The 27,185-nt window shown below is 43.8% G+C and overlaps 1 protein-coding gene across 1 annotated transcript in view; it reads right to left on the bottom strand.

Moving 5' to 3' along the window:
* SNAPC3 (small nuclear RNA activating complex polypeptide 3) overlaps positions 1-27,185 on the bottom strand; it is a 131,111-nt gene that overhangs the window by 29,772 nt on the left and 74,154 nt on the right. Inside the window, exon 3 of the mRNA XM_069765175.1 lies at positions 16,381-16,462. Coding sequence (XP_069621276.1) covers positions 16,381-16,462 — 82 coding nt within the window. The remainder of the gene's footprint in view (positions 1-16,380; positions 16,463-27,185) is intronic.

Genomic DNA, 27,185 nt, shown 5'->3' with positions numbered 1-27,185 from the left:
GTGAAGCCACCTCCCTCCCTGCAGGACCCGGATCCGCGGCCATCTTGGATCCGGGGCTGGAGGGAGCAGGGAGGGAGATGAGACCCTCGCAGCAACGCGATCACATCGCGTTGCTGCGGGGGGCTCAGGGAAGCCCGCAGGGAGCCCCCTCCCTGCGCGGTGCTTCCCTGTACCGCCGGCACATCGCGATCATCTTTGATCGCGGTGTGCCGGGGGTTAATGTGCCGGGGGCGGTCCGTGACCGCTCCTGGCACATAGTGCCGGATGTCAGCTGCGATAAACAGCTGACACCCGGCCGCGATCGGCGGCGCTCCCCCCGTGAGCGCCGCCGATCGCGCTGGACGTACTATCCCGTCCATGGTCATAGGGGCCCACCCCACATGGACAGGATAGTACGTCCGATGTCAGAAAGGGGTTAATCAGATTTTTATTTTTGAAGGATAATACCAGACTTGTGTGTGTTTTAGGGCGAGTTTCATGTGTCAAGTTGTGTGTGTTGAGTTGCGTGTGGCGACATGCATGTAGCGACTTTTGTGAGATGAGTTGAGTGGCGACATGCGTGTAGCAACTTTTTGTGTCGAGTTGCATGTGACAGGTTAGTGTAGCAAGTTGTGTACAGCAAGTTTTGCGCATGGCGAGTTTTGCGCGTGGCGAGCTTTATGTGTGGTGCGTTTTGAGTACGTGCAAGTTTTGTGTGAGGCAACTTTTGCATGTGTTGCAACTTTTGTGCATGTGGCAATTTTCCATGAGGTGAGTTTTGAACGTGTGGCGAGTTTTGCGTGAGCCTAGTTTTGCACGTGACGTGTTTTGCGCGTGGCATGTTTTGAGCGGCGACTTTTGGGTTTCGACTTTTATGTGGCGAGGTTGGTGTATGTGTGGTGAAATGTGTGCTGAGGGTGGTATATGTGTTCAAGCACGTGGTAGTGTGTGGCGCATTTTGTGTGTGTGTGTTCATATTCCCGTGTGTGGTGAGTATCCCATGTCGGGGCCCCACCTTAGCAACTGTACGGTATATACTCTTTGGCGCCATCGCTCTCATTCTTTAAGTCCCCCTTGTTCACATCTGGCAGCTGTCAATTTGCCTCCAACACTTTTCCTTTCACTTTTTCCCCCATTATGTAGATAGGGGCAAAATTGTTTGGTGAATTGGAACGCGCGGGGTTAAAATTTCACCTCACAACATAGCCTATGACGCTCTCGGGGTCCAGATGTGTAACTGTGCAAAATTTTGTGGCTGTAGCTGCGACGGTACAGATGCCAATCCCGGACACACACACACACACATTCAGCTTTATATATTAGATATATGTGTAAGTCATCTCCCCTGTATATAGTATATACCTGTATGTCATCTTCTCCTGTATATAATATATAGCTGTATATCATCTCCCCTGTATATAGTATATACCTGTATGCCATCTCCTCCTGGCTGTCAATTTGCCTCCAACACTTTTCCTTTCACTTTTTCCCCATTATGTAGATAGGGGAAAAATTGTTTGGTGAATTGGAATGCGCGGGGTTAAAATTTTTCCTCACAACATAGCCTGTGATGCTCTCGGGGTCCAGACGTGTGACTGTGCAAAATTTTGTGGCTGTAGCTGCGACGGTACAGATGCCAATCCCGGACACACACACACACACATTCAGCTTTATATATTAGATATATGTGTAAGTCATCTCCCCTGTATATAGTATATACCTGTATGTCATCTTCTCCTGTATATAATATATAGCTGTATATCATCTCCCCTGTATATAGTATATACCTGTATGCCATCTCCTCCTGGCTGTCAATTTGCCTCCAACACTTTTCCTTTCACTTTTTCCCCATTATGTAGATAGGGGAAAAATTGTTTGGTGAATTGGAATGCGCGGGGTTAAAATTTTTCCTCACAACATAGCCTGTGATGCTCTCGGGGTCCAGACGTGTGACTGTGCAAAATTTTGTGGCTGTAGCTGCGACGGTACAGATGCCAATCCCGGACATACACACAAACATTCAGCTTTATATATTAGATTTTGTAAGTCATTCTTTATGGAGGGAACTGCATGGCATCATACTGCTTTGTGTGGGCTATGGGAAATCATACAGTGTTGTGGGAAGCTGATGACGTGACAGAAAAACGACTGGCACATTCAAACTAGTGTGAATAGGTGCATACCAGGAGCAGCTACCTCCATTCACAACAAAAAAGGTTGCACTCTATCGTGCCAAAGCATGTCTAAAATGAAATACATGAACTATGAATAGCAAAATGGCTTTTGAACATTAGGAAAATATTTGAGAGACGCTTTGCACAAAATTTGATCAAATAGTGTGAGCCCATCAACCATCGTCAAGGTGGTCTCATTAAAACTGATGGGTCCCTGACCTCCCTGTCCAAATATGAACACTTACCGAAGGCCAATGTCTGTATGCCTGGGTGAATGTGAACACCTCTGTCAGCAAAGCCTACATATGGGTTGGCCGGAACCAAGTGTGATTAGATGTAATTAAAAACCACATGGTGACAGGAGGAGTGCTATGTTGTTGTGGGAAGCTGTCGGGGCATAATACATGGTCTGGAGGAGATTGTTGGGACATCATATTGTGTAGGGGCCTGTGGGGTTCATCACACTGTCTGTAAGGTTATGGAGGCATCATACTGTGTGTGTAGGGAGATGTGGAGGCTATTATACTGTGTTTGGCTATGCTGTGGTTGTATCATACTTGATGATCAAGGTACAAATTATATTTATTACATTATAGTCAAGGCTGTAGAACAGGAGCAGTATGACCTGGCTCAGCAAGTGGTCCACCTTCAAAAGCTCCAAAAGGAAAAACTCACAGTCTTAGCAGCCTAGCTGTATACCGGTTATATTTCTAAAATCGTGGAAACGTGATGAAAGCCTGCCTGGGTATTGACCCATTCTAACACTCCGGGATGAGGAGTAACATAGAACAGCTAGTATAAGCCAGGTAGCAAATAAGTGTTTGGTCTCCAAGCATAACGGAGGCTTTACCGGATTCAGTGATGCCAAAATGGCCTCCCTATGACCTACGATTTGGGTTTGAGCTACCAGTCTCAGGAGGAGAGAAACTAGGACAATCCCGGACGCGGGAAAGGGCACGCAAGAGCAAGTCTTTAATTGCTCATGCAATACTGTGGCCAACGTTCTCTTCTAAAGGAGGTCACTATGTTATATCGTGTTGGACAAGACCGGAAACCACCACGGCACCCCACACATCCCATGTGGCTGTGCAGTACAAAGGCCTAACAACCAACTTTACCAAAATACGGGGTAAGAAATGACTTGAGGAATATCTTACATATTAACCCTGCTGTTCTGTTGGTCAAAAATGACCGACTTTGAACTTCAATATTCTTTAAAATATTCAAGATGCGGCTCTGAAACCCGTGGCCGATCGACCCATCCTCATTTAAGTCAATCAACCACAAGTTTCAGAACCGCATCTTGAACACCCCAAAAAATACCAAAGTTCAAAATAGGTCTCCCCAGACCGAACAGAACAGCAGGGTTAACAAAAAGGGGAGAAGCTCATATTGAAATCCCTCACTAATAAGTCAACAGATTTAACTTTTATTTTTAAATGTTATAAAATTGCTGTGCGGTATGCATTTCTAAATTATTGTCCCAAATCTGTTCAATTTCATACTGTTAGGTGTGCACCTATGTTTGGTAAGGGTTACACCCAGGGAGTCACCTACTTTCTAACAGAAGGAAATCACACTTTAGCACAAGTCCCCCTGACATGTTTCAACGCAGATGCTGAGTCATCAGGGAATGGGACACTGGCATGTATCAGTGTCCCATTCCCTGATCATGCCGCATCTGCAGTGAAACATGTCAGGGGGACTTGTGTTCAAGTGTGATTGTCCTTCTGTAAGGCTACTTTCACACTTGCGCTGTGTGACGTACGTCGCAATGCGTCGTTTTGGGGAAAACACATCATGCAAAGTTGCCCGCAGGACGCGTTTTTTTCTCCATGGACTTGCATTAGCGACACATTGCGACGTATGGCCACACGTCGCATCCGTCGTGTGACGGATGCATTGTGTTTTGGCGGACCGTCGGCACAAAAAAATGTTACATGTAACTTTTTTTGCGTCCGCCATTTTCGACCGTGCATGCGTGGCCGAAACTCCGCCCCCTCCTCCCTGGACATTACAATGGGGCAGTGGATGCATTGAAAAACTGCATCCGCTGCCACCGTTGTTCATTTATTTCACAACGTGCGTCGGCCCGACGCATAGCGACGGGCCCATACCGATGCAAGTGTGTAAGTAGCCTTAGAAAACAGCTGACTACCTGGGTGTAACCCTTACCACACATAGGTGCATACCTTACAATGTGAGATTGAACAGATTAGGGACAATATGTTAGAATTAACCCCTTTACCCCCAAGGGTAGTTTGCATGTTAATGACCAGGCCAATTTTTACAATTCTGACCACTGTCCCTTTATGAGGTTATAACTCTGGAACGCTTCAACCGATCCCAGTGATTCTGACACTGTTTTCTCGTGACATATTGTACTTCATGATAGTGGTAAAATTTATTTGATATTACCTGTGTTTATTTATGAAAAAAATGGAAATTTGGCGAAAATTTTGAAAATTTCACAATTTTCCAACTTTGAATTTTTATGCAAATAAATCACAGAGATCTTTCACACAAAATACTTAATAAGTAACATTTCCCACATGTCTACTTTACATCAGCACAATTTTGGAACCAAAATTTTTTTTTTGTTAGGGAGTTATAAGGGTTAAAATTTGACCAGCAATTTAAAACACCATTTTTTTTTTAGGGACCACATCACATTTGAAGACATTTTGAGGGGTCTATATGATAGAAAATAACCAAGTGTGACACCATTCTAAAAACTGCACCCCTCAAGGTGCTCAAAACCACATTCAAGAAGTTTATTAACCCTTCAGGTGTTTCACAGGAATTTTTAGAATGTTTAAATAAAAATGAACATTTAACTTTTTTCATAAACAATTTACTTCAGCTCCAATTTGTTTTATTTTACCAAGGGTTACAGGATAAAATGGACCCCAAAGGTTGTTGTACAATTTGTCCTGAGTACGCTGATACCCCACATGTGGGGGTAAACCACTGTTTGGGTGCATGGCAGAGCTCAGAAGCGAAGGAGCGCCATTTGACTTTGCAATGCAAAATTGACTGGAATTGAGATGGGACGCCATGTTGCATTTGGAGAGCCCCTGATGTGCCTAAACATTGAAACCCCCCACAAGTGACACCATTTTGGAAAGTAGACCCCGTAAGGAACTTATCTAGACGTGTGGTGAGCACTTTGACCCACCAAGTGCTTCACAGAAGTTTATAATGCAGAGCCGTACAAATAAAAAATCATATTTTTTCACAAAAATGATCTTTTCGCCCCCAATTTTTTATTTTCCCATGGGTAAGAGAAGAAATTGGACCCCAAACGTTGTTGTAAAATTTGTCCTGAGTACGCCGATACCCCATATGTGGGGGTAAACCACTGTTTGGGCGCATGGCAGAGCTCGGAAGGGAAGGAGCGCCATTTGCCTTTTCAATGCAAAATTGACTGGAATTGAGATGGGACGCCATGCTGTGTTTAGAGAGCTACTGATGTGCCTAAACATTGAAACCCTCCAAAAATGACACCATTTTGGAAAGTAGACCCCCTAAGGAACTCATCTAGGTGTGTTGTGAGAGCTTTGAACCTCCAAGTGCTTCACTACAGTTTATAACGCAGAGCTGTGAAAATAAAAAATCTTTTTTTTCCCACAAAAATTATTTTTTAGCCCCCAGTTTTGTATTTTCCCAAGGGTAACAGAAGAAATAGGACCCCAAAAGTTGTTGTCCAATTTGTCCTGAGTACACTGATACCCCATATGTGGGGGGGGGGGAACCACCGTATGGGCGCATGGGAGAGCTCAGAAGGGAAGGAGCGCCATTTGGAATGCAGACTTAGATGGAATGGTCTGCAGGCGTCACATTGCGTTTGCAGAGCCCCTAATGTACCTAAATAGTAGAAACCCCCCACAAGTGACCCCATATTGGAAACTAGGCCCCCACAGGGAACTTATCTAGATGTGTTGTGAGAACTTTGAACCCCCAAGTGTTTCACTACAGTTTATAACGCAGAGCCGTGAAAATAAAAAATCTTTTTTTTTCCCCCACAAAAATAATTTTTTAGCCCCCAGTTTTGTATTTTCCCAAGGGTAACAGGAGAAATTGGACCCCAAAAGTTGTTGTCCAATTTGTCTTGAGTACGCTGATACCCCATATGTTGGGGTAAACCCCTGTTTGGGCACACAGGAGAGCTCGGAAGGGAAGGAGCACTGTTTTACTTTTTCAACGCAGAATTAGCTGGAATTGAGATCGGACACCATGTCGCGTTTGGAGAGCCCCTGATGTGCCTAAACAGTGGAAACCCCCCAATTATAACTGAAACCCTAATCCAAACACACCCCTAACCCTAATCTCAACGGTAACCCTAAACACACTCCTAACCCTAATCCCAACCCTATTCCCAACCATAAATGTAATCCAAACCCTAACTTTAGCCCAAACCCTAACCCTAACGTTAGCCCCAACCCTAACTTTAGCCCCAACCCTAACTGTAGCCTTAACCCTAGCCCCAATCCTAACCCTAACCCTAACGTTAGCCCCAACCCTAACTGTAGCCTTAACCCTAGCCCCAATCCTAACCCTAACCCTAACATTAGCCCTAACCCTAACATTAGCCCTAACCCTAATGGGAAAATGGAAATAAATACATTTTTTAAAATTTTTTAATTTTTCCCTAAGGGGGTGATGAAGGGGGGTTCGATTTACTTTTATAGCGGGTTATTTAGCGGATTTTTATGATTGGCAGCCGTCACAAACTGAAAGACGCTTATAATTGCAAAAAAAATTTTTTTGCGTCTCCACATTTTGAGAGCTATAATTTTTCCATATTTTGGTCCACAGAGTCATGTGAGGTCTTGTTTTTTGCGGGACAAGTTGACGTTTTTAATGGTAACATTTTCGGGCACGTGACAATTTTTGATCGCTTTTTATTCCGATTTTTGTGAGGCAGGATGACCAAAAACCAGCTATTCATGAATTTCCTTTGGGGGAGGCGTTTATACCGTTCCGCGTTTGGTAAAATGGATAAGGCAGTTTTATTCTTCGGGTCAGTATGATTACAGAGATACCTCATTTATATAATTTTTTTAATGTTTTGGCGCTTTTATACGATAAAAACTATTCTATAGAAAAAATAATTATTTTTGCATCGCTTTATTCTGAGGACTATAACTTTTTTATTTTTTTGCTGATGATGCTGTATGGCGGCTCGTTTTTGCGGGACAAGATGACGTTTTCAGCGGTACCATGGTTATTTCGGTCTTTTTGATCACGTGTTATTCCACTTTTTGTTTGGCGGTATGATAATAAAGCGTTTTTTGTCTCTTTTTTTTTTACCGTGTTAACTGAAGGGGTTAACTAGCAATCCAGTTTTATAGGTGGGGTCGTTACGGTCGTGGCGATACTAAATATGTGTACTTTTATTGTTTTTTTTATTTAGATAAAGAAATGTATTTATGGGAACAATGTTTTTTGTTTTTTTTTGGGGGGGGGGGGGGGGGGGGAGATTTTTTTTATTTTTTACATTATAACATTGCCCCAGGGGGGGGCATCATGTTATAGTGTAAGGTCGCTGATCTGACACTTTGCTGTGCAGTGTGTCAGATCAGCGATCTGACATGCACAGCTGCAGGCTTCACAGTGCCTGCTCTGAGCAGGCGCTGTGAAGCCACCTCCCTCCCTGCAGGACCCGGATGCCGCGGCCATCTTGAATCTGGGGCTGCAAGGAGAAGGAGGAGGTAAGAGACCCTCGCAGCAACGCGATCACATCGCGTTGCTGTGGGGGTCTCAGGGAAGCCCGCAGGGAGCCCCCTCCCTGCGCGATGCTTCCCTATACCGCCGGAACACCGCGATCAACGCGGTGTGCCGGGGGTTAATGTGTCGTGAGTGGTCCGTGACGGCTCCTGGCACATTGTGCCGGATGTCAGCTACGATAGTCAGCCCCTTGAGCGCGGCCGATCGCTATGACGTACTATCCAGTCGGTGGTCACTCGGGCCCACCCCACCTCGACGGGATAGTACATCATATGTCAGAAAGGGGTTAAAACCAGTCATTTTAAAACCTTCACGCCGCAGCGAGGTTTTTTTTGCGCCCTTTCTTCCCAGAGCCATATGAGGGCCTGTTTTTTGCGGGACAACTTGCACTTTTGAATGACATCATTGGTTTTACCATAAAGTGTACCGGAAAACAAGAAACAAAAAAATCCAATTGCAGTGAAATTGCAAAAAAAAAAAAAAAAAAAAGCGCAATTCCACAATTGTTTTTTGTTTTGTTTTTTTTTACCATGTTCACCAAATGCTAAAACTGACCTGCCATTATGATTCTCCAGGTCATTACGAGTTTGTAGATACCAAACATTTCTAGGTTCTTCTTTATTTAAGTGGTGAAAAAAAAATGCAGCTTGTTAAAAAATAATTGTGCAATTTTCCGAGACCTGATAATAAACAAGAAAAGAAAAGCCACTATGATGTATGCACACCAACAAAAGTTACAATAAGTCAAACAAGCTTTATTGGCAACATATAAAAACAATTAAAACCATACACACAAAACTCCCTCCATATACGTGTGCCCAACACTGCCCAATACACAATACTTCCATATAGTAGTGAAAAACATGCATCAAATATGGCAGATTATCAAATTGTATACACATATAAATAATTACTGGCAAAGCCACCCTGTCCTGATCAGCAAAAGATATATCTGTCAATAGCAAAACCCTGTCAGGCTGCAGCTTACCCACAGCACATAGTCGTCCTGGTATGTAATGAGTAGGGCACATGCAAATATGGCCAAATAATTACCCCAAATAGGAAGAAGAAGCACGGCTGTCACCCGTCCTGAGCAAAAGAGGGGAACATGCTGTGGCAGCTAGAAGGTGATCCAGACAGAAGGCTCACAAAATATAGAGACAATATAGCAAGAACTGGGCAGCCAGCAAGTGAAGGGCAACGGAGGGAGAGCCTGTGGAGTCTCCATTTTTCGTGATCTGGGACCAGGAGAGGGTTTATTTTTGGGGCACTGAGCTGACATTTTTATTTACACCATTTTGATGTAAAAACTATGTTTTTATCGCCCATTATTGGAATGTTGCAGCGACCAAAAAAACGTAATTCTGGTGTTTTGACTTTTTTCTCGTTACACCGTTTACTGATCGGATTACTTATGTTTATATATTGATAGATTGTGCCTTTCTGAGGGCAGCGATACCAGGTATGTGTGTTTTTTTTTTAATTGTTTTATTTTGAATGGGGCAAACGGGGGGGGGGAATTTATACTTTTAGATTTGTTTTTTTTAAACTTTTTTTTAATTTTTACTTTACACTTGCTTCAATAAGCTCTGAGAGACTAGAACCTGTGATCATCCAATCGCTTGTGCTAAACAGCAGGGCATCAGCTCTGCTCTGTATAGCAGAAGAGATCACTTACTATGAGCGCCAACCCATGGGTGGCGCTCATAACAATACAGCAATGACAACCACAGGGGTCTCCTGCATACCTCGGGTTGTCATGCCAACCCATCGGCTACCCACAGCAATGTCACATGGGCGTCGATGGGCAGTATTAGTAACGCACTTCCGGCGTGATCATGTTAAATGCCGCTGTCAGAGATTGACAGGAGCATTTAACATGCTAACATCCGCAGGTGGATCGTGATTCCACCCACGTCTGTTATGGGCACATTTCAGTTGTTGAAATCAGCTGACGTGCTGGAAAAGATGTGGACTCAGCCCACAACAAAGGGGTAAACCCGACGAATTAATTCAAAATTAAGAGACCACTGCAAAATTTTCAGTTTGTCTGATTTTTCTCTTTTTATGTATATTTTGAGTAAAATGTAAATTGTTCTTTTATTCTATAAACTACTGACAACATGTCTCCGAAGTTCCAAGCAATAAATTTTGTATTTATTTTCTGAAAATGAGAAATGGTCAAAATAACAAAAAAATGCATTGCTTGCAGACCTCAAATAATGCAAACAAAAACAAGTTAATAATCATTTAGAAACAACAATATTATTATTATTTATTATTATAGCGCCAATTATTCCATGGCGCTTTACATGTGAGGAGGGGTATACATAATAAAAACAGGTACAATAATCTTGAGCAATACAAGTCACAACTGGTACAGGAGGAGAGAGGACCCTGCCCGCGAAGGCTCACAATCTACAAGGGATGGATGAGGGATACAGTAGGTAAGGATAGAGATGGTCGTGCAGTGGTTTGGTTACTAATTTTTTTAACTCAGGAAGTGTTCAGAAATCAATATTTTGTGGAATAACCATGATGACTATCCCATCTTCCTCTTGATTACATTCTAGAGGTTTTCAATGGGGTTCAGGTCTGGAGATTGGGCTGGGCGTGACAAGGATTTGATGTGGTGGTCCTTCATCCACACCTTGATTGACCTAGCTGTGTGGAATGGCGCATTGCCCTGCTGGAAAAACCAGTCCTCAGAGTTGGGGAACATTGCCCGATCAAAAGGGATCAACTGTTTTCCCCTTCGCAAAATTACTCTTCCCAATTTCAGCCTTGCTGAAGAGTCACCAGATCATCACTAATCCTCAACGAAGTGGGTGCAAGACACTGTGGCTTGTACGCCTCTCCAGGTCTCCGTTAAACATTAGACAACCAGGTGTTGGGCAAAGCTGAAAATTAGACTCATCAGAGAAGATTACCTTACTCCAGTCCTCTATGTTCCAATCCTTATGGTCTTTGGCAAACTTCAGCCTGGCTCTCCTTTACTTCTCTTTGATGAAAGGCTTTTTTCTTGCTTGACATGACTTTGAGTCCTGCCTCTAGTAGCCTGTTATGAACTGTTCTTGCCCTGCACTTCACCCCAGCTGCCATTTGCCATTCCTTTTGTAGGTCACTTGATGTCATCCTGCGGTTGCTGAGTGACATTCGAATGAGATAGGCTGAACTGGATGGACAAATGTCTTTTTTCGGCCTTGCTAACCATGTTACTATGTTAAGGTGACGGTTATCCTGGTCAGTGGAGTGTCGTTTTCGCCCTCTGCCGGTCTGTAGCTTCGTTGTCCCCAATGTCTGCTACTTGACCTTGTTGTAATCAGGGCTGTGGAGTCAGAGTCTGAGACGGTGCCCATATTGGTGGAGTCGGTATAAAATTGACCAACTCCTAAAATATATAATAAATTGGGTACAGTAGATCAATGCAGTTTGTGGTGAATATTTTTTTCATAAGAATTTGGGAAAGATATGAAAAATCCTATAAAAGTCTGTCCTATTCCTGATCCAAGGTCTAGACTTTTAGCTGAGATGAATCTGTGCTGCAGTTTATGTTCATCATAAGTAGTGAAGCTCCTCCTCTACAGATAAGGGGAAAAAAATAATCGCACAGGGAAGGAAAGCCTACATTCATCTCAGAATTTCTGGAGTGAACAGGAAAGCAGGATTAAAGAAGGTAAGTACTTCCTAAAGTATATCTAAACGTTCAATAAACTGTGCATCAATCAATAGTCCAGTATATGTTGTCTCTGTATGTTTGATGTTTTAGTTTGTTTTTCCTCTTAGCTGCTCTGATGACTTACATACACAGAATATAAGGGGAAAAAATGTTTTCTAACATCTCAAATTCGGAAATACAGTAACAGGATCGATGAGGACATATATATTTGTGTGTGTTCTGGAATGTGAATCAGCATAAACATGCTCCTTTCCATTCCTAGAAGAACATTTCACATTCAGTATGTTGGAGATGGAAGGCCGCAGTCTTGTTCCTATAGCGGATGAACAGACAGATATTACTACAGAAGAACAGCAAAAGGATTCTTTACATTTAGATGATCTTGTTGAAGCTGCGTCACACCTCTTTCCTATTCACCATATGCGCTGTGTTGTGCACACGCTGCAGCTGGCAATAAGAGATAGTCTGCAAGAGGGACATGCTGGAACTCTGATTAGCAAAGTGAGGAAATTGGTTATTGCTGCCAGAACCCCTAAAATTGATTCCATCTTGAAGAGACGTGCTGGGAAAGGGGCAATTGTGGATCAAGCTACTCTGATGCAGCACCTATTTAATGATTGAGCGATTGCTTGAGCTGAAACCCAGGGGCGGTCCCGCTGCTGGTCAGGTCGGATGGGCGTCTCCGGTCCGCTCCGGCGCCTCCTATCTTCTTTCCATGACGTCCTCTTCTGATCTTCAGCCACGGCTCCGGCGCAGGCGTACTTTGCTCTGCCCTGTTGAGGGCAGACAAAGTACTGCAGTGCGCAGGCGCCGGGCCTCTGACCTTTCCGGCGCCTGCGCACTGCAGTACTATCCTCTGCCCTCAAGAGGGCAGAGCAAAGTACGCCTGCGCCGGAGCCGTGGCTGAAGATCAGAAGAGGACATCATGGAAAGAAGATAGGAGGCGCCGGAGCGGACCGGAGACGCCCATCCGACCTGACCAGCAGCGGGACCGCCCCTGGGTGAGTATAATCTAACGTCTTTTTCTCCTTTTTCAGTTAACATCGGGGGCTTATCTACAGCATTACAGAATGCTGTAGATAAGCCCCTGATGCCGGTGGGATTACCTCACCCGCGATTTTCGGGGTGACAGGTTCCCTTTAATTGCAGATGGCATTGCTGCTTCAATGAAATGGAGAGAGACACTGCTATTAGAAAATAAAATTCTTCAGGCAGCAGTTTATGTGGACCCGAGACATCGTATATTGCTGGATGACCAACAGCTAACTAAAGGAAAAGAAGCTTTGAGTGAGGTAGCAGTTAGGATGAGTGGGCTACAGGACGGCCAAGAAGAGCAAGAAAAAAAAAGTTCAATCGTTCATCAAAACTGACTGTGCACGAGGCAATGCCTTTATACCCTCAAATTGTTAGAGATGTTGCCCATGTGGGTACTGCTTTGACACCAATCCAAGTTAGTGTAGAGAGGTTGTTCTCTAGCCTTAAAATAATGAGGTCACATTTGAGGTCATCTATAAAGGAGGATCTGATGGAGGCAATACTATTTCTCAGAACAAATTCATAGACTGCACAAATGCTATTCAGTACATTTTGTTGAAAAAAAGTTTTTTTCCACTTATGCAGAGTGTATACTAAATGGTAAATATTGAAAGATTTTTTTGTTCTAAAGTTGTATTCCAATAAATATATTTTATGTTATATCTAAATGGCTTGATTATTGTATCATAATAAAGATTAAAAGGCTGATGTTACCATTTTACTACAGGGATCCAAGAAGTATCGTTCCTCCTTGCGGAGAGTAACAAGATAATCAAGTAGAGGTGAGGAGACATAAAGCCGTAATGCTCCTCTGGGAAATATGCAAATTGTCTCCTCAGAGAGGAAGAGGACTAGAACTCTAGTGCCACTTATTGGAAGTAGCAATCCTAACAGTCAATGTCGACTCTTTAACGAGCCTTGTCACATGACTTAAGATAATAGCCAAACCAGAATCTCAATTTGCTGACACTGTGCTTTGGGGTACTGCCCCTCGTCAGTGCAAAGTGGAGATCTTGTTTGGCTGATTGAGAGGCATCTGACCGGGATCCAAGAAGTATCATTTCTCCTTGCGGAGAGTGACATGATAAGCATGTCGAGGTGAGGAGACTTAAAGCCGCAATGCTCCTCTGGGAAATAAGCAAATTGTCTCGTCAGAGAGGAAGAGGACTAGAACTCTAGTGCCACCTATTGGAAGTAGCCTATATGAGCAAATTCTTTGCCATTATACTATGAGTAGTGGTTGGGGCTAGTACTCAGTTCAGATTTCCTATGGGTTTTTGATGTTTTGTGCAATAATTGGAGTTAGAATTGGGTGGTTTCCACTGTTTAGGCACATCAGGGGCTCTGCAAATGCAACATGACGCCTGCAGACCATTCCATCAAAGTCTGCATTCCAAAACGCCACTTCTTCAATTCCGAGCCCCGACGTGTGCCCAAACAGTAGTTTTCTTGGGGTATCAGCGTACTCAGGACAAATTGGACAACTTTTGGGGTCCAATTTCTCCTGTTACCCTTGGGAAAATACAAATCTAGGGGCTAAAAAAATCATTTTGTGGAGAAAAAAAAAAGATTTTTTATTTTCACGGCTCTGCGTTATAAACTTTAGTTTAACACTTTGGGGTTCAAAGTTCTCACAACACATCTAGATAAGTTCCTTTGGGGGTCTAGTTTCCAATATGGGATCATTTGTGGGGGGTTTCTACTGTTTAGGTACATCAGGGGCTCTGCAAACGCAACGTGACGCCCGTAGACCATTCCTTCAAAGTCTGCATTCCAAAACTGTGCTCCTTCCCTTCCGAGCTCAGCCATGTACCCAAATGGTGGTTCCCCCCATATATGGGGTATCAGCGTACTTAGGACAAATTGCACAACAACGTTTGGGGGCCAATTTCTCCTGTTACCCTTGGGAAAATACAAACTGAGGGCTAAAAAATAATTTTTGTGTAAAAAAAAGAATTTATTTTCACGGCTCTGCGTTATAAACTGTAGTGAAACACTTGGAGGTTCAACGTTTTCACAACACATCTAGGTAAGTTCCTTAGGGGGTCTTCTTTCCAAAATGGTGTCACTTGTGGGGGATTTCAATGTTTAGGCACATCAGAGGCTCTCCAAACGCGACATGGCGTCCCATCTCAATTCCAGTCAATTTTGCATTGAAAAGTCAAATGGTGCTCCTTCCCTTCCGAGCACTGCCATGCGCCCAAACAGTGGTTTACCCCCACATATGGGGTATCAGCTTACTCAGGACAAATTGTACAACAACTTTTGGGGTCCAGTTTCTTCTGTTACCATTGGGAAAATAAAAAAAATGGGGGCGAAAAGATCTTTTTTTTTTTGAAAAATTATGATTTTTTTATATTTACGGCTCTACATTATAAACTTCTGTGAAGCACTTCGTGGGTCAAAGTGCTCACCACACATCTAGATAAGTTCCTTAGGGGGTCTACTTTCCAAAATGGTTCCAATTGTGTGGGGTTTCAATGTTTGTGCACATCAGGGGCTCTCCAAACGCATCTTGGCGTCCCATCTCAATTCCAGTCAATTTTGCATTGAAAAGTCAAATGGCACTCCTTCCCTTCCGAGCTCTGCCATGCGCCCAAACAGTTGTTTACCCCCACATATAGGGTATCAGCGTACTCAGGACAAATTAGACAACAACCTTTGGGGTCCAATTTCTTCTGTTACCCTTTGTAAAATACAAAACTAGGGGATAAAATATAATTTTTGTGGGAAAAAAAAAAGAATTTAAATTTTTACGGCTCTGCATTATAAACTTCTGTGAAGCAATTGGTGGATAAAAGTGCTCACCACACATCTAGATAAGTTCCTTAGGGGGTCTACTTTCCAAAATGGTGTCACTTGTGGGGGGTTTCAATGTTTAGGCACATCAGTGGCTCTCCAAACGCAACATGGCGTCCCATCTAAATTCCAGTCAATTTTGCATTGAAAAGTCAAATTGCGTTCTTTCGCTTCCGAGCTCTGTCATGCGCCCAAACAGTGGTTTACCCCCACATATGGGGTATCGGCATACTCAGGACAATTTGTAGAACAGCTCTTGGGGTCCATTTTCTCCTGTTACCCTTGGTGAAATAAAACAAATTGGAGCTGAAGTAATTTTTTTTGTGAAATTTGTGAAAGAAAGTTAAATGTTCATTTTTATTTAAACATTCCAAAAATTCCTGTGAAACACCTGAAGGGTTAATAAACTTCTTGAATGTGGTTTTAAGCACAATGAGGGGTGCAGTTTTTAGAATGGTGTCACACTTGGTTATTTTCTATCATATAGACCCCTAAAAATGGCTTCAAATGAGATGTGGTCCCTAAAAAAAAATGGTGTTGTAAAAATGAGAAATTGCTGGTCAACTTTTAACCCTTATAACTCCCTAACAAAAAAAAAGTACACATGTGGGAAATGTTAATTATTAAGTATTTTGTGTGACATATCTCTGTGATTTAATTGCATAAAAATTCAAAGTTGGAAAATTGCGAAATTTTCGCCAAATTTCCGTTTTTTTCACAAATAAACGCAGGAAATAGCAAAGAAATTTTACCACTATCATGAAGTACAATATGTCACGAGAAAACAGTGTCAGAATCACCGAGATCCGTTGAAGCGTTCCAGAGTTATAACCTCATAAAGGGACAGTGGTCAGAATTGTAAAAATTGGCTCGGTCATTAACGTGCAAACCACCCTTGGGGGTAAAGGGGTTAATATTACATCCATCACCAATCATGTGAATGCAAAATTAATCTATTTACTGGAAAAATCCCTTTAGTCTCACCATTTCATAGTGGAAGGTCTCCTGACGGAAGGCTCGGTCGACTATCAATTGTTGACGTCTTTCATTGATTTTTTCCCGAACACTAGGGGGGAAAAAAAAGCATAATAAGGTTGTTATTTTTTAGGTCATTTATCAGAGTTATATGGTGACTTTCACGCAAATACATTTTGAAAAAAAAAAAAGGGTTATTTTTAACATACAGGAGACCTAGAAGCATATTGAACTAGTTGAGATAATATTATTATTTGAAAATACATTGAAGTAATGCTGTAATATAGAAACAACACTCCAAGTTGGTGCTACAGAGATAATCTCAAAAAGTTGTAAACTGTGCAAAAAAGGGGAATTGGACCTACAGGTAATTCTATTGCAAGGTAGTCTCTCAGGACAGCACACAGGAAGAAGTCCTTCCTTGACCTATACAGGGACAGGATCACAGAGAGGTTAAAAGGACCCTCCACCCTCTGGTGTCTTTCAAATTCCTACAGAAGGATGGGTGCAAATACAGTTGTGGCCAAAAGTATTGACACCCCTGCAATTCTGTCAGATAATACTCAGTTTCTTCCTTGAAATGATTACAAACAAAGTCTTTGGTATTATCATCTTCATTTAATTTATCTTAAATGAAAAAACACAAAAGAGAATGAAGCAAAAAGCAAAACATTGATCATTTCACACAAAACTCCAAAAATGGGCCAGACAAAAGTATTGGCACCCTCAGCCTAATACTTGGTTGCACAACCTTTAGCCAAAATAACTGCGACCAACTGCTTCCGGTAACCATCAATGAGTTTCTTACAATGGTCTGCTGGAATTTTAGACCATTCTTCTTTAGCAAATTGCTCCAGGTCCCTGATATTTGAAGGGTGCCTTCTCCAAACTGCCATTTTTAGATCTCTCCACAGGTGTTTTATGGGATTCCGATCTGGACTCATTGCTGGCCACCTTAGAAGTCTCCAGTGCTTTCTCTCAAACCATTTTCTAGTGCTTTTTGAAGTGCGTTTTGGGTCATCGTCCTGCTGGAAGACCCATGACCTCTGAGGGAGACCCAGCCTTTTCACACTGGGCCCTACATTATGCTGCAAAATTTGTTGGTAGTCTTCAGACTTCATAATGCCATGCACACGGTCAAACAGTCCAGTGCCAGAGGCAGCAAAGCAACCCCAAAACATCAGGGAACCTCCGCCATGTTTGACTGTAGGGACCGTGTGCTTTTCTTTGAATGCCTCTTTTTTTCTCCTGTAAACTCTATGTTGATGCCTTTGCCCAAAAAGCTTTACTTTTGTCTCATCTGACCAGAGAACATTCTTCCAAAACGTTTTCGTCTTTTTCAGGTAAGTTTTGGCAAACTCCAGCCTGGCTTTTTTATGTCTCGGGGTAAGAAGTGGGGTCTTCCTGGGTCTCCTACCATACAGTCCCTTTTCATTCAGACACCAACGGATAGTACGGGTTGACACTGTTGCACCCTCGGACTGCAGGGCAGCTTGAACTTGTTTGGATGATTGTTGAGGTTCTTTATCCAACATCCGCACAATCTTGTGTTGAAATCTCTTGTCAATTTTTCTTCTCCGTCCACATCTAGGGAGGTTAGTCACAGTGCCATGAGCTTTAAACTTCTTGATGACACTGCGCACAGTAGACACAGGAACATTCAAGTATTTGGAGATGAACTTGTAGCCTTGAGATTGCTCATGCTTCCTCACAATTTGGTTTCTCAAGTCCTCAGACAGTTCTTTGGTCTTCTTTCTTTTCTCCATGCTCAATGTGGTGCACACAAGGACACAGGACAGAGGTTGAGTCAACTTTAATCCATGTCAACTGGCTGCAAGTGTGATTTAGTTATTGCCAACACCTGTTAGGTGCCACAGGCAAGTTACAGGTGCTGTTAATTACACAAATTAGAGAAGCATCACATGATTTTTCGAACAGTGCCAATACTTTTGTCCAACCCTTTTTTATGTTTGGTGTGGAATTATATCCAATTTGGCTTTAGGACAATTCTTTTTGTGTTTTTTCATTTTAGACAAATTAAATGAAGATAATAATACCAAAAGATTTGTGTTTGCAATAATTTTCAGGAAGAAACTGAGTATTATCTGACAGAATTGCAGGGGTGTCAATACTTTTGGTCACAACTGTAGTCTATACGAGTCACTAGAAACTCATCTGCAAGATAAAACATAAGGTAGGGGAAGTAATGATGCTGTCCTGGGCACTACGTGGAAACCAAATTAACGGTAGGTCTAATTCCCCTTTTCCAGTACGTCCCTCCAGACAGCACAAAAGGAGTAGTGCCAGTGAAATAGTACAAAAGGTGGGTACAGAAGCACTGAAGGACCATAGTCCATGGCAAGAACTAGACAAGATAAAGACCCGTAAGACACCCCGTAACAGCAAAACCCTGATAAATGAGGTTTGAAGGATAAAATGTTTGGAAAGATAAATGACAGTAGTGAGTGTCTGATATACATGCATAATGTCAAATAATCAGCACAAACGTGGTAGATAAATCATTATACGTCAGAAACCAGTTAGAGTGTGACACTTCACTGTCGTAACACACCACCAATAATGAGCAGAGGCGCCAGGCCAAAGCCGAGCTTCCCAGTCGTGAGGCGCCAGGCCAGAGCCGAGCACCCAGTCGTGAGGCGCCAGGCCAGAGCCGAGCTACCAGGCATGAGGAACCAGGCCAGAGCCGAGCTCCCAGTCGTGAGGCGCCAGGCCACAGCCGAGCTCCCAGTCGTGAGGTGCCAGGCCAGAGCCGAGCTCACAGGCGTGAGGCGCCAGGCCAGAGCCGAGCTCCCAGGCGTGAGGCGCCATTCCAGAGCCGAGCTCCCAGGCATGAGGCGCCAGGCCAGAGCCGAGCTCCCAGGCGTGAGGCGCCAGGCCAGAGCCGAGCTCCCAGGCGTGAGGCGCCAGGCCCGAGCTCCCAGGCATGAGGCGCCAGGCCCGAGGCGCCAGGCCCGAGCCGAGATCCCAGGCATGAGGCGCCAGGCCAGAGCATCTGTGAATTCAGGTTAAACCTTCTTTTTGAGTGGTACATCTCAATTAACAGGCTGACCCTTCCTGAAGGAGCCAATTAATTCACAATGAAGTGCAGCTGGAGAGCAGTCTCCATATGCGAGAAAAAGTGCTGCATTAATACGATATACCCTTCTATAGATGGAGTAGTCAGACTAAGCCTGGTCTGGCGAAATAATAGTGGAAACATCTGAGTGTTATTCAACCCAAAATGCGGAAAAACATGAGGCCCCAGGATAAGTTAAAACTCTGAAGCCCCAATCATGAGGCCCTGTGCAGCTAAACCCTGAAAACAACTGAAGACCAGTGGCCATGACATGAGGCTGTAAACTGAAATCAAACCATGAGACTTAGGCTAGGCATACGGCTTAACTTTAACTCTGAGGCCCAGCTTCTAAACCTGAAGCAAACTGTCAACACCTGAGGACCAAGGCCCAGCATCAGCATTAGGGCATGTGACTAGTATCAGACCAGAGGCCTAGTCCATCAAGACAACATTCACATAGTGCACTTACCTGTGCTGCCTCCATACCATACCGTTGCTTCATCCCTTCTGTCCACCCCATAACTTTCGCCTCCGGATATACTTTAGAGGAACAGGGAAATCAGGTAATGCTGAGAAGCCTCCATGGAGGGAAGCAGCATCACAACCAGGAATACTGCATTATTGCCGATGGTGCATGAGCTGGCTGATGGTTGAGGGACCTCTGCTCTAGAGCTGTGTCAGCCTTGGACACTCTCTTGACAGAAGGAAGGCCGTGACCCACCCCCCGATTCTGCCTGAGTCCATTCAATGAAGTTCCACAGGATAAAATATCTTCACTCTACAAGCAACTCTGATGTGACTATCAGTGTTTCCCAACTCCAGTCCTCAAGAATAGTTGAGTGAATTTCTTCGGATCTCCGCTTATTCGGCAAGCTATAGCGCTTACTGAATAAGCTGCAGGGGGAGCCCGAATACTTGGAGCATGCCGGCTAATCGGCGCCGCAGCTGTGTCACTGTCATAGCACATGCACAGAGAGCCCAACTCACAGGCTCTCCATGCATGTGCTGTGACAGTGACACTGTCGTGACACATGCAAATGCGGCGCTGATCAGATGGCGCGCTCATGTTGTATCTGGGTTCCCTCTACCGCTATAGCTTGCTGAATAAACGGTAACCTGAAGAAATTCGCTCAACTCTACTCTAGAGCAACCAATAGGTCATCTTTTCACAATTTCCATAGTATTGCCCAGGTGAAAATTGCATCACCTGGACAGGCAAGAATTCCATCACCTGTGAAATCCTAAGGAAATCCTGAATACATGACCTGTTGGTGGCTCTTGGAGACTGGAGTTACGGAACACTACTCTGTTGGCATGTTCACACGTATGCGTTTTTGGTACGTTTTTTATGCAAAGTTTAGCTGCATTTTACGGTAACAGCTATGTCTATGAGATTAAAGAAATCTCACGAACACAGCTTATTTTCCATTTCCCTCAGTATTTTGTGCAAAACCTGAGGTTTTGCTGAATGGAGCAGGTCACTTCTTTCAGCATCTTTTCACCGTATTCCACCCTCTAAAAGCGGTGGTGAAAAAACGCTGAAAACAACTGCAGGTCTTTCTGAGTTTTTGGTGCCAAAACCCGATGAAGTAGAATCAGATTTTTTTGGGAGCACTAAACTTTATCAGCATGCACAAGAGACAAATGACAAAAACACTGCAAAAAACACAGCAAAAAAATAAGCAATACTTGCTTTTTGGCAGTAAGTTAGTGCAGTGTGGAGGTAGGACCTCTCTTTGATCTTGTCCCAGTATAGGTGAAGGAAGGACTACCTCCTGTGTTCTGGCAGTGGGGACGTATTGGAAATACTTACTTTTGCACAATGCTCACCAAAAGTTGAAAACTAGGTGTGCATAAGTTTGGTGCCGAATAAGGACAACACCTTTAACTTATACATAAAATCTCTTACACTTTAAAGAGGACCTGTCATTTGCCATAAATATGTCATTTTCTTTCCTTGTGTAAAGGCCCCTGTTCTCCTGGATCAGGCATTGTATTCTGTTCATGTACATCTCTAGCCTTGAGCTACAAACCCCTTATCCTTGTATGGAAATATAGGCTTTTAGCCAAGAGGGCGGGGCCCTCAACTCCTCTTTAAGGAAGTCTTTTTTGAAATTCATGCCAAGATGGCCTAAAACATTAGATTTACATATAAGAAAGAGCAGGTCTAATCTCAGGAATGGAAAAAAAACAAAGGAAAAACAGTTATAGGGAAGTGGGCATTTACAGCAAGAAAAATCTGCTTATTTATTTCATAGTAACATAGCTAGAAAGGCTGAAGACATTTGTCCATCCAGTTCAGCCAATATTCCGTCAGAATAAACCCCCAAATCTACATCCTTATAAAGAACCTAATAACTGTAAGATACAATATTGCTACGCTCCAGCAAGACATCCAGGCCTCTCTTGAACCCCTCTAAACATAAGGATGAATGACCTCGGGGAGATCAAAACATCCAACACCGCGGAGACACCATCACGTTTTTCTCAACGCAGTGTTCCAGAACACTGCCTCCATCCCTTATGGGAAATATGCAAATGCATGTAGGAAAGCCACGGAGACACCATCACGTGTTTCTCAACGCAAGCAATAAATAGCCAGGTCTTTCACCGGGAAGGAACAACCACAGGAAGGGCAGCATCTAAAAAGGAAAACCACCTATGCCAATACATGGTATCCATACACAGACAACTGTTTCGGGGTATTTGCCCCTCATCAGTGTGGGGTAGGAAACTGGCTATTAGGAGCAGTGCCTAGTAAAAGGACTATAAACATAAGGATGAATGACCTCGGGGAGATCAAAACATCCAACACCGCAAAGACACCATCACGTGTTTCTCAACGCAGTGATCCAGAACACTGCCCCCATCCCTTATGGGAAATATGCAAATGCATGTAGAAAAGCCGCGGAGACACCATCACGTGTTTCTCAACGCAAGCAATAAATAGCCAGGTCTTTCACCGGGAAGGAACAACCACGGGAAGGGCAGCATCCAAAAAGGACGCAAGCAATAAATAGTCAAAAAGGAAAACCACCTATGCCAAAACATGGCATCCATTTTTGGATGCTGCCCTTCTGCTTTTTTTGGTTAAAAAAGGTCAGGACTAGTAATGAGCGAGTGTACTCGTTGCTCGGGTTTTCCCGAGCACGGTCGGGTGATCTCCGAGTATTTGTTAGTGTTCGGAGAGTAAGTTTTCATTGCCTCAGCTGAATTATTTACAGCTACTACCCAGCCTTAGTACATGTGGGGGTTGCCTGGTTGCTAGGGAATCCTCACATGTAATCAAGCTGTCTAGTTGTCTAGAAGAAAGGTTCCTCGCACCTTTGTTTAAGTATCCTACCAGTATCCTGCTAATTCTGTTTGTCTTCACAGTGTGCCAGCCGTGTCTTCCTACGTCTCCTAGGACGTCGCCTGAACTTCCTGTGCGAGTTCTTACACTCTCCAGCCCGCTACCTGATTCTGCTGCTTGCAGTCAGCCGAGTGCTTCGCTATCCACAATACCTGCCAGTCCACCTGTTCCGCTGGGTCAGTTTCCACGTGTCCAGGGTCTAACTGAAGGTAGCACCTGCATCCGTCGGGGAATTGCAATCCAACCCTGTTAGAGGAGTCTTACGACGGGTGTCTGGGACTTGCATAGTGTTAAATATTAATTATTAATTGAATTATTCTTATTTTCAATTCTGTACTGAGCACATTGTCTCTCGCTGACATTACAGAAGATATTTCTGTATATGTAGCTCAAAGCATAAGTCAACACCATATACAGGGAACACATGGTCTGTGGGACATATAAATAACGTCTCTTAGGAGGGTGTGGGGCTTGTCACGTGGGAGCGGTCACCTCCTGCCTTCACCATCATTCTCCATGGACGTAAGACAAGTCACACAAGGAAGGAACAGCTGATAGCCATGATTCTACTCCATGAAAGTAAGATGACTTCTCCATCTCAGAAACGATGAGGAACAAGCGCTGATATTTATAAATGGACAAACTGTTTGTAACTATTTCATCTATTTTTATGTTTTGCTGCAATGTGGTTTTTCTGTGGACAATTCAATAAACCACTACATTTTTTATGAAAATATCATGACATTTTTTTCTTTAAGAGTAACGCACCTGGTAAAGTCCTGATTAAATAAATGTGCAAAATAAGCATATTTAACATTGGCCAAGCCAGCCAGTTTTGATTTTTTGTGCTATTTTTGCGTGAATTTCCTTCACCTTGCACACGGGGGAAGACAGAAGAGCTTTGCTAGATATTGTGCAAGTTTTCAGGAATTCCACTACAAATCTTCAAGTCACAAAGATCTCACAGAACCTATGAGTAACAGAAACTTAACAGGTGCCAGACGGATTGACAGCACTAGCATTAGAAGTGCTGAAAACAGACGTGCTGATGACCAGAACCCAGCGTTGTCTAACAAAGGAACTACAAGCTGAGATATTTCAAGGTAAGAAAAATGGATTTAATTAATACGTATTCTAAGTCAAGTTCACTGGAATTTTTAAGTCTAGGTGAAAAGTCTAAAAACGTAGAAATATTTTGTCTTAGCTTATTTGCAGAATGCAAGATAGCAAATCTAACGATAGATTCTAAGCTAATATCTAGGAAAAAAGAAAAAGAGCAAATTAAAAATGTTTTACATATGGTTTATGTATTTATCAAGTTTGTTACAGAGAAGTCCAAAAAAGACTGCGTAGAAAGAATTTCTAAGGAAATTAATGATGTTCCCAAGATTGACTTAAAGGGAAGGTGCCGTGATTTTAATTTTTGTATTAATAATTATTGATTATACAATCAATTATTTTTAATACAAAATTAAATTAACTACTTTAATAGTTTTTTATTTATTGACATTCGTGTGTGCCACTGGGGGCCGCCATTTTGACTAGTGGGGGTGTGTGTGTCTGGGAACGACACTTGCACTCCTCACTTACGGCAGCCATGGACATAGGAGCCAACGGTCGGACCCGACCGCATCTCTTTCATTGAGGCCGCTTCTCCTGCCTCTCAGCTGTGACCTGGACACGCCCACTGAGCTGCTACGTCACAGCTGTGAGAGGAGCTGTGAGAGGAGATCGCGGCCATTTTGTTTGCTGTGGGCTACGATGACAGAAGATGTTGAGGAGAAGCTGCTGGGAGCGAGGGTTTAGGGTGAGTATCTGCAGCACCAGCAGTGATCGCAGCCTGTACTTATTACAGTACAGGCTGCGATCACTGCCGACCTGCGCTGTCTTGCTGAAAGCTTCCTCCCTCAGTCCAGGGGCAGGAAATCCCCCAGCAGCAGCAGCAGTGTGTCTCCCTGTACATGGAGCATTATGTCTGCTGCTTTTCTGTGCAGCACTGATTTGTGGCAACACTTCATCACCCCACACAGTGACTGTCCCTGTAGACTGGAGTCTGAAGCTCCATGTTTCTAAAAATAGAGCAATTCTCTGCAACAGGGGATCCCTCCTGGTTACAAGGGGCGGCACCCAGGCTGGCCTGTAATGGTTAACCCTTCCCTGCCTGCTGTGCATGGTGCAGGGGGATCAGTGTGCAGGCAGGCAGCAGCCTGGGGGGCTTCACCTATGGATCAGGTGGGAGGGCTGCACAGTGTAAAGAGGTGGGCTATGGATGGCACAATAATATTGTTCTAACATTTGGGCTATGGTTGGCACAAGGAAGCAGACCCCAGGGGGCGATGACACTCAGCAAGCTCTAGCTGCTGTGTCACTACAAGTCCCAGCATGCCAGGACTGAGCTCCTAAGTGTTGTAGTCCTGCACCTCCTCAGGTCTTCTGCCTGATCTTCCTACTATACATTGCAGAGCAGAGGGCAGGTGGTCTGAGACTAGTGATCCAGGGAGCAGAAGAGGAAAGACTGAGACTGGGCCCTGACACCCACCCTAAGCTCACTGACTCACCCCATGCCCCCTGACACCCATCTCATGCTCCCTGTAACCCACCTCAATCTCACTGACACCAGGGGCGTACATACAAATCATAGGGCGACATAGCATAAGGTCTAATTGCCCCCCCCCAAAAAAAAAAAATAATAATAATAATAATAATTGTGGGGGTCACAGAAGGGCATAGGTCACAACTTTCCTGCCTTTACATAATAAATATACCGCCATATATATTTATTACATAATACTGCCATATAGGTCATACATAATGCCGCCATATATATTTTATCACAGAATACTCAAAGACCACACATTATACCTCCATATATATTTATTACATTGTACTGCCATATAAGTCATACATAATGCCGCCAGATATATCTATTACACAATACTGTAATATGGACCGCACGTAATGTTGCCATATATATATATTTTACATACTGCTGCCATATAGATCAAACATGATGCCACCATATAATGTATATTTTTTACATAATGCTGCCATATAGACCACACTTGATGCCGCTAATTATTATGTGTGACCTGTATGATGGCATTATGTGTGATCTATATGACAGTATTATATGTAATATGTATGGTTGTATTATGTTTGATCAGTATGGTGCAATAATATAAGAACTATATGACGGGATTATATGAGAACTATATTGTGGGATTATGTGTGATCTATCTATGTGGCAGTATTATGTGAGAAGTATATGGTGGTTTTATGTGTGATCTATATTGCGGTATTATGTGTGATCTGTATGTCAGTATTATATTCAGAAAGCGGACCCATTCTAGGGTGGTCCTGGCTGAGCAGCTGCACGCGGGTCTGGGGTAATAGAGGGGACAGCATGACCTCCAGTTAGGTGCAGTCATGGGAGGGCTGGTGAGGCAGCTGAAGAGAGGGGTCTTATTTTTAGGCTATGTTCACACCTTGCGTCGGGTCCCTGCGGGTTCTCCCGCAGCGGATTTGATAAATCTGCAGGGCAAAACAACTGCGGTTCTCCCTGCAGATTTATCGCGGTTTGTTCCGCGTTTTCCGCTGCGGGTTTCCGCCTATACTATTGATGCTGCATATGCAGCAATATGCAGCATCAATAGTAATGTTAAAAATAATAAAAATTGGTTATACTCACCCTCTGATGTCCGGATCTCCTGGGCGCTGCACCCGGCGGTCCGGTTCCTAAGATGCTGTGGGAGAAGGACCCTTCGTGACGTCACGGTCATGTGACCGCGACGTCACCGCAGGTCCTGGTCGCACAGCAACTCTGACCGGATGGCCGCGTGCAGCGCCTAGGAGCTCCGGACATCAGAGGGTGAGTATAACCAGATTTTTTATTTTTTAACCCCAAATATGGTTCCCAGGGCCTGGAGGAGAGTCTCCTCTCCTCCACCCCGGGTACCACCCGCACATTATCCGCTTACTTCCCGCAACGTGGGCACAGCCCCATGCGGGAAGTAAGCGGTTCAATGTATTCCTATGGGTGCAAAATCGCAGCGATTCTGCACAAAGAAGTGACATGCTGCGGGTTGTAAACCGCTGCGTTCCCGCGCGGTTTTTCCCGCAGCATGTGCACAGCGGTTTGCGGTTTCCATAGGGTTTACATGTTACTGTAAACGCTATGGAAACTGCTGCGGACCCGCAGCATCAAAATCGCGGCGGTTCCGCGGTAAAAACCGCTAAGTGTGAATATAGCCTTATTGTTACTATATGGCTACATTTCCTTCCCAGCGTCACCCCGACTGCGCCTGTCACCTCGCTTTCACATATTGCCAGGACAGGATGGGGAAGACAGGATCTGAGGAGTGGAATGGGGTCTGCATGCAAAGTCTG

The sequence above is a fragment of the Ranitomeya imitator genome, chromosome 1 (assembly GCF_032444005.1).
Source record: "Ranitomeya imitator isolate aRanImi1 chromosome 1, aRanImi1.pri, whole genome shotgun sequence".
Taxonomy (NCBI): Eukaryota; Metazoa; Chordata; class Amphibia; order Anura; family Dendrobatidae; genus Ranitomeya; species Ranitomeya imitator.
Note: the sequence above shows the minus strand (reverse complement) of the source record. Positions and strands in the feature narration are given on the sequence as shown.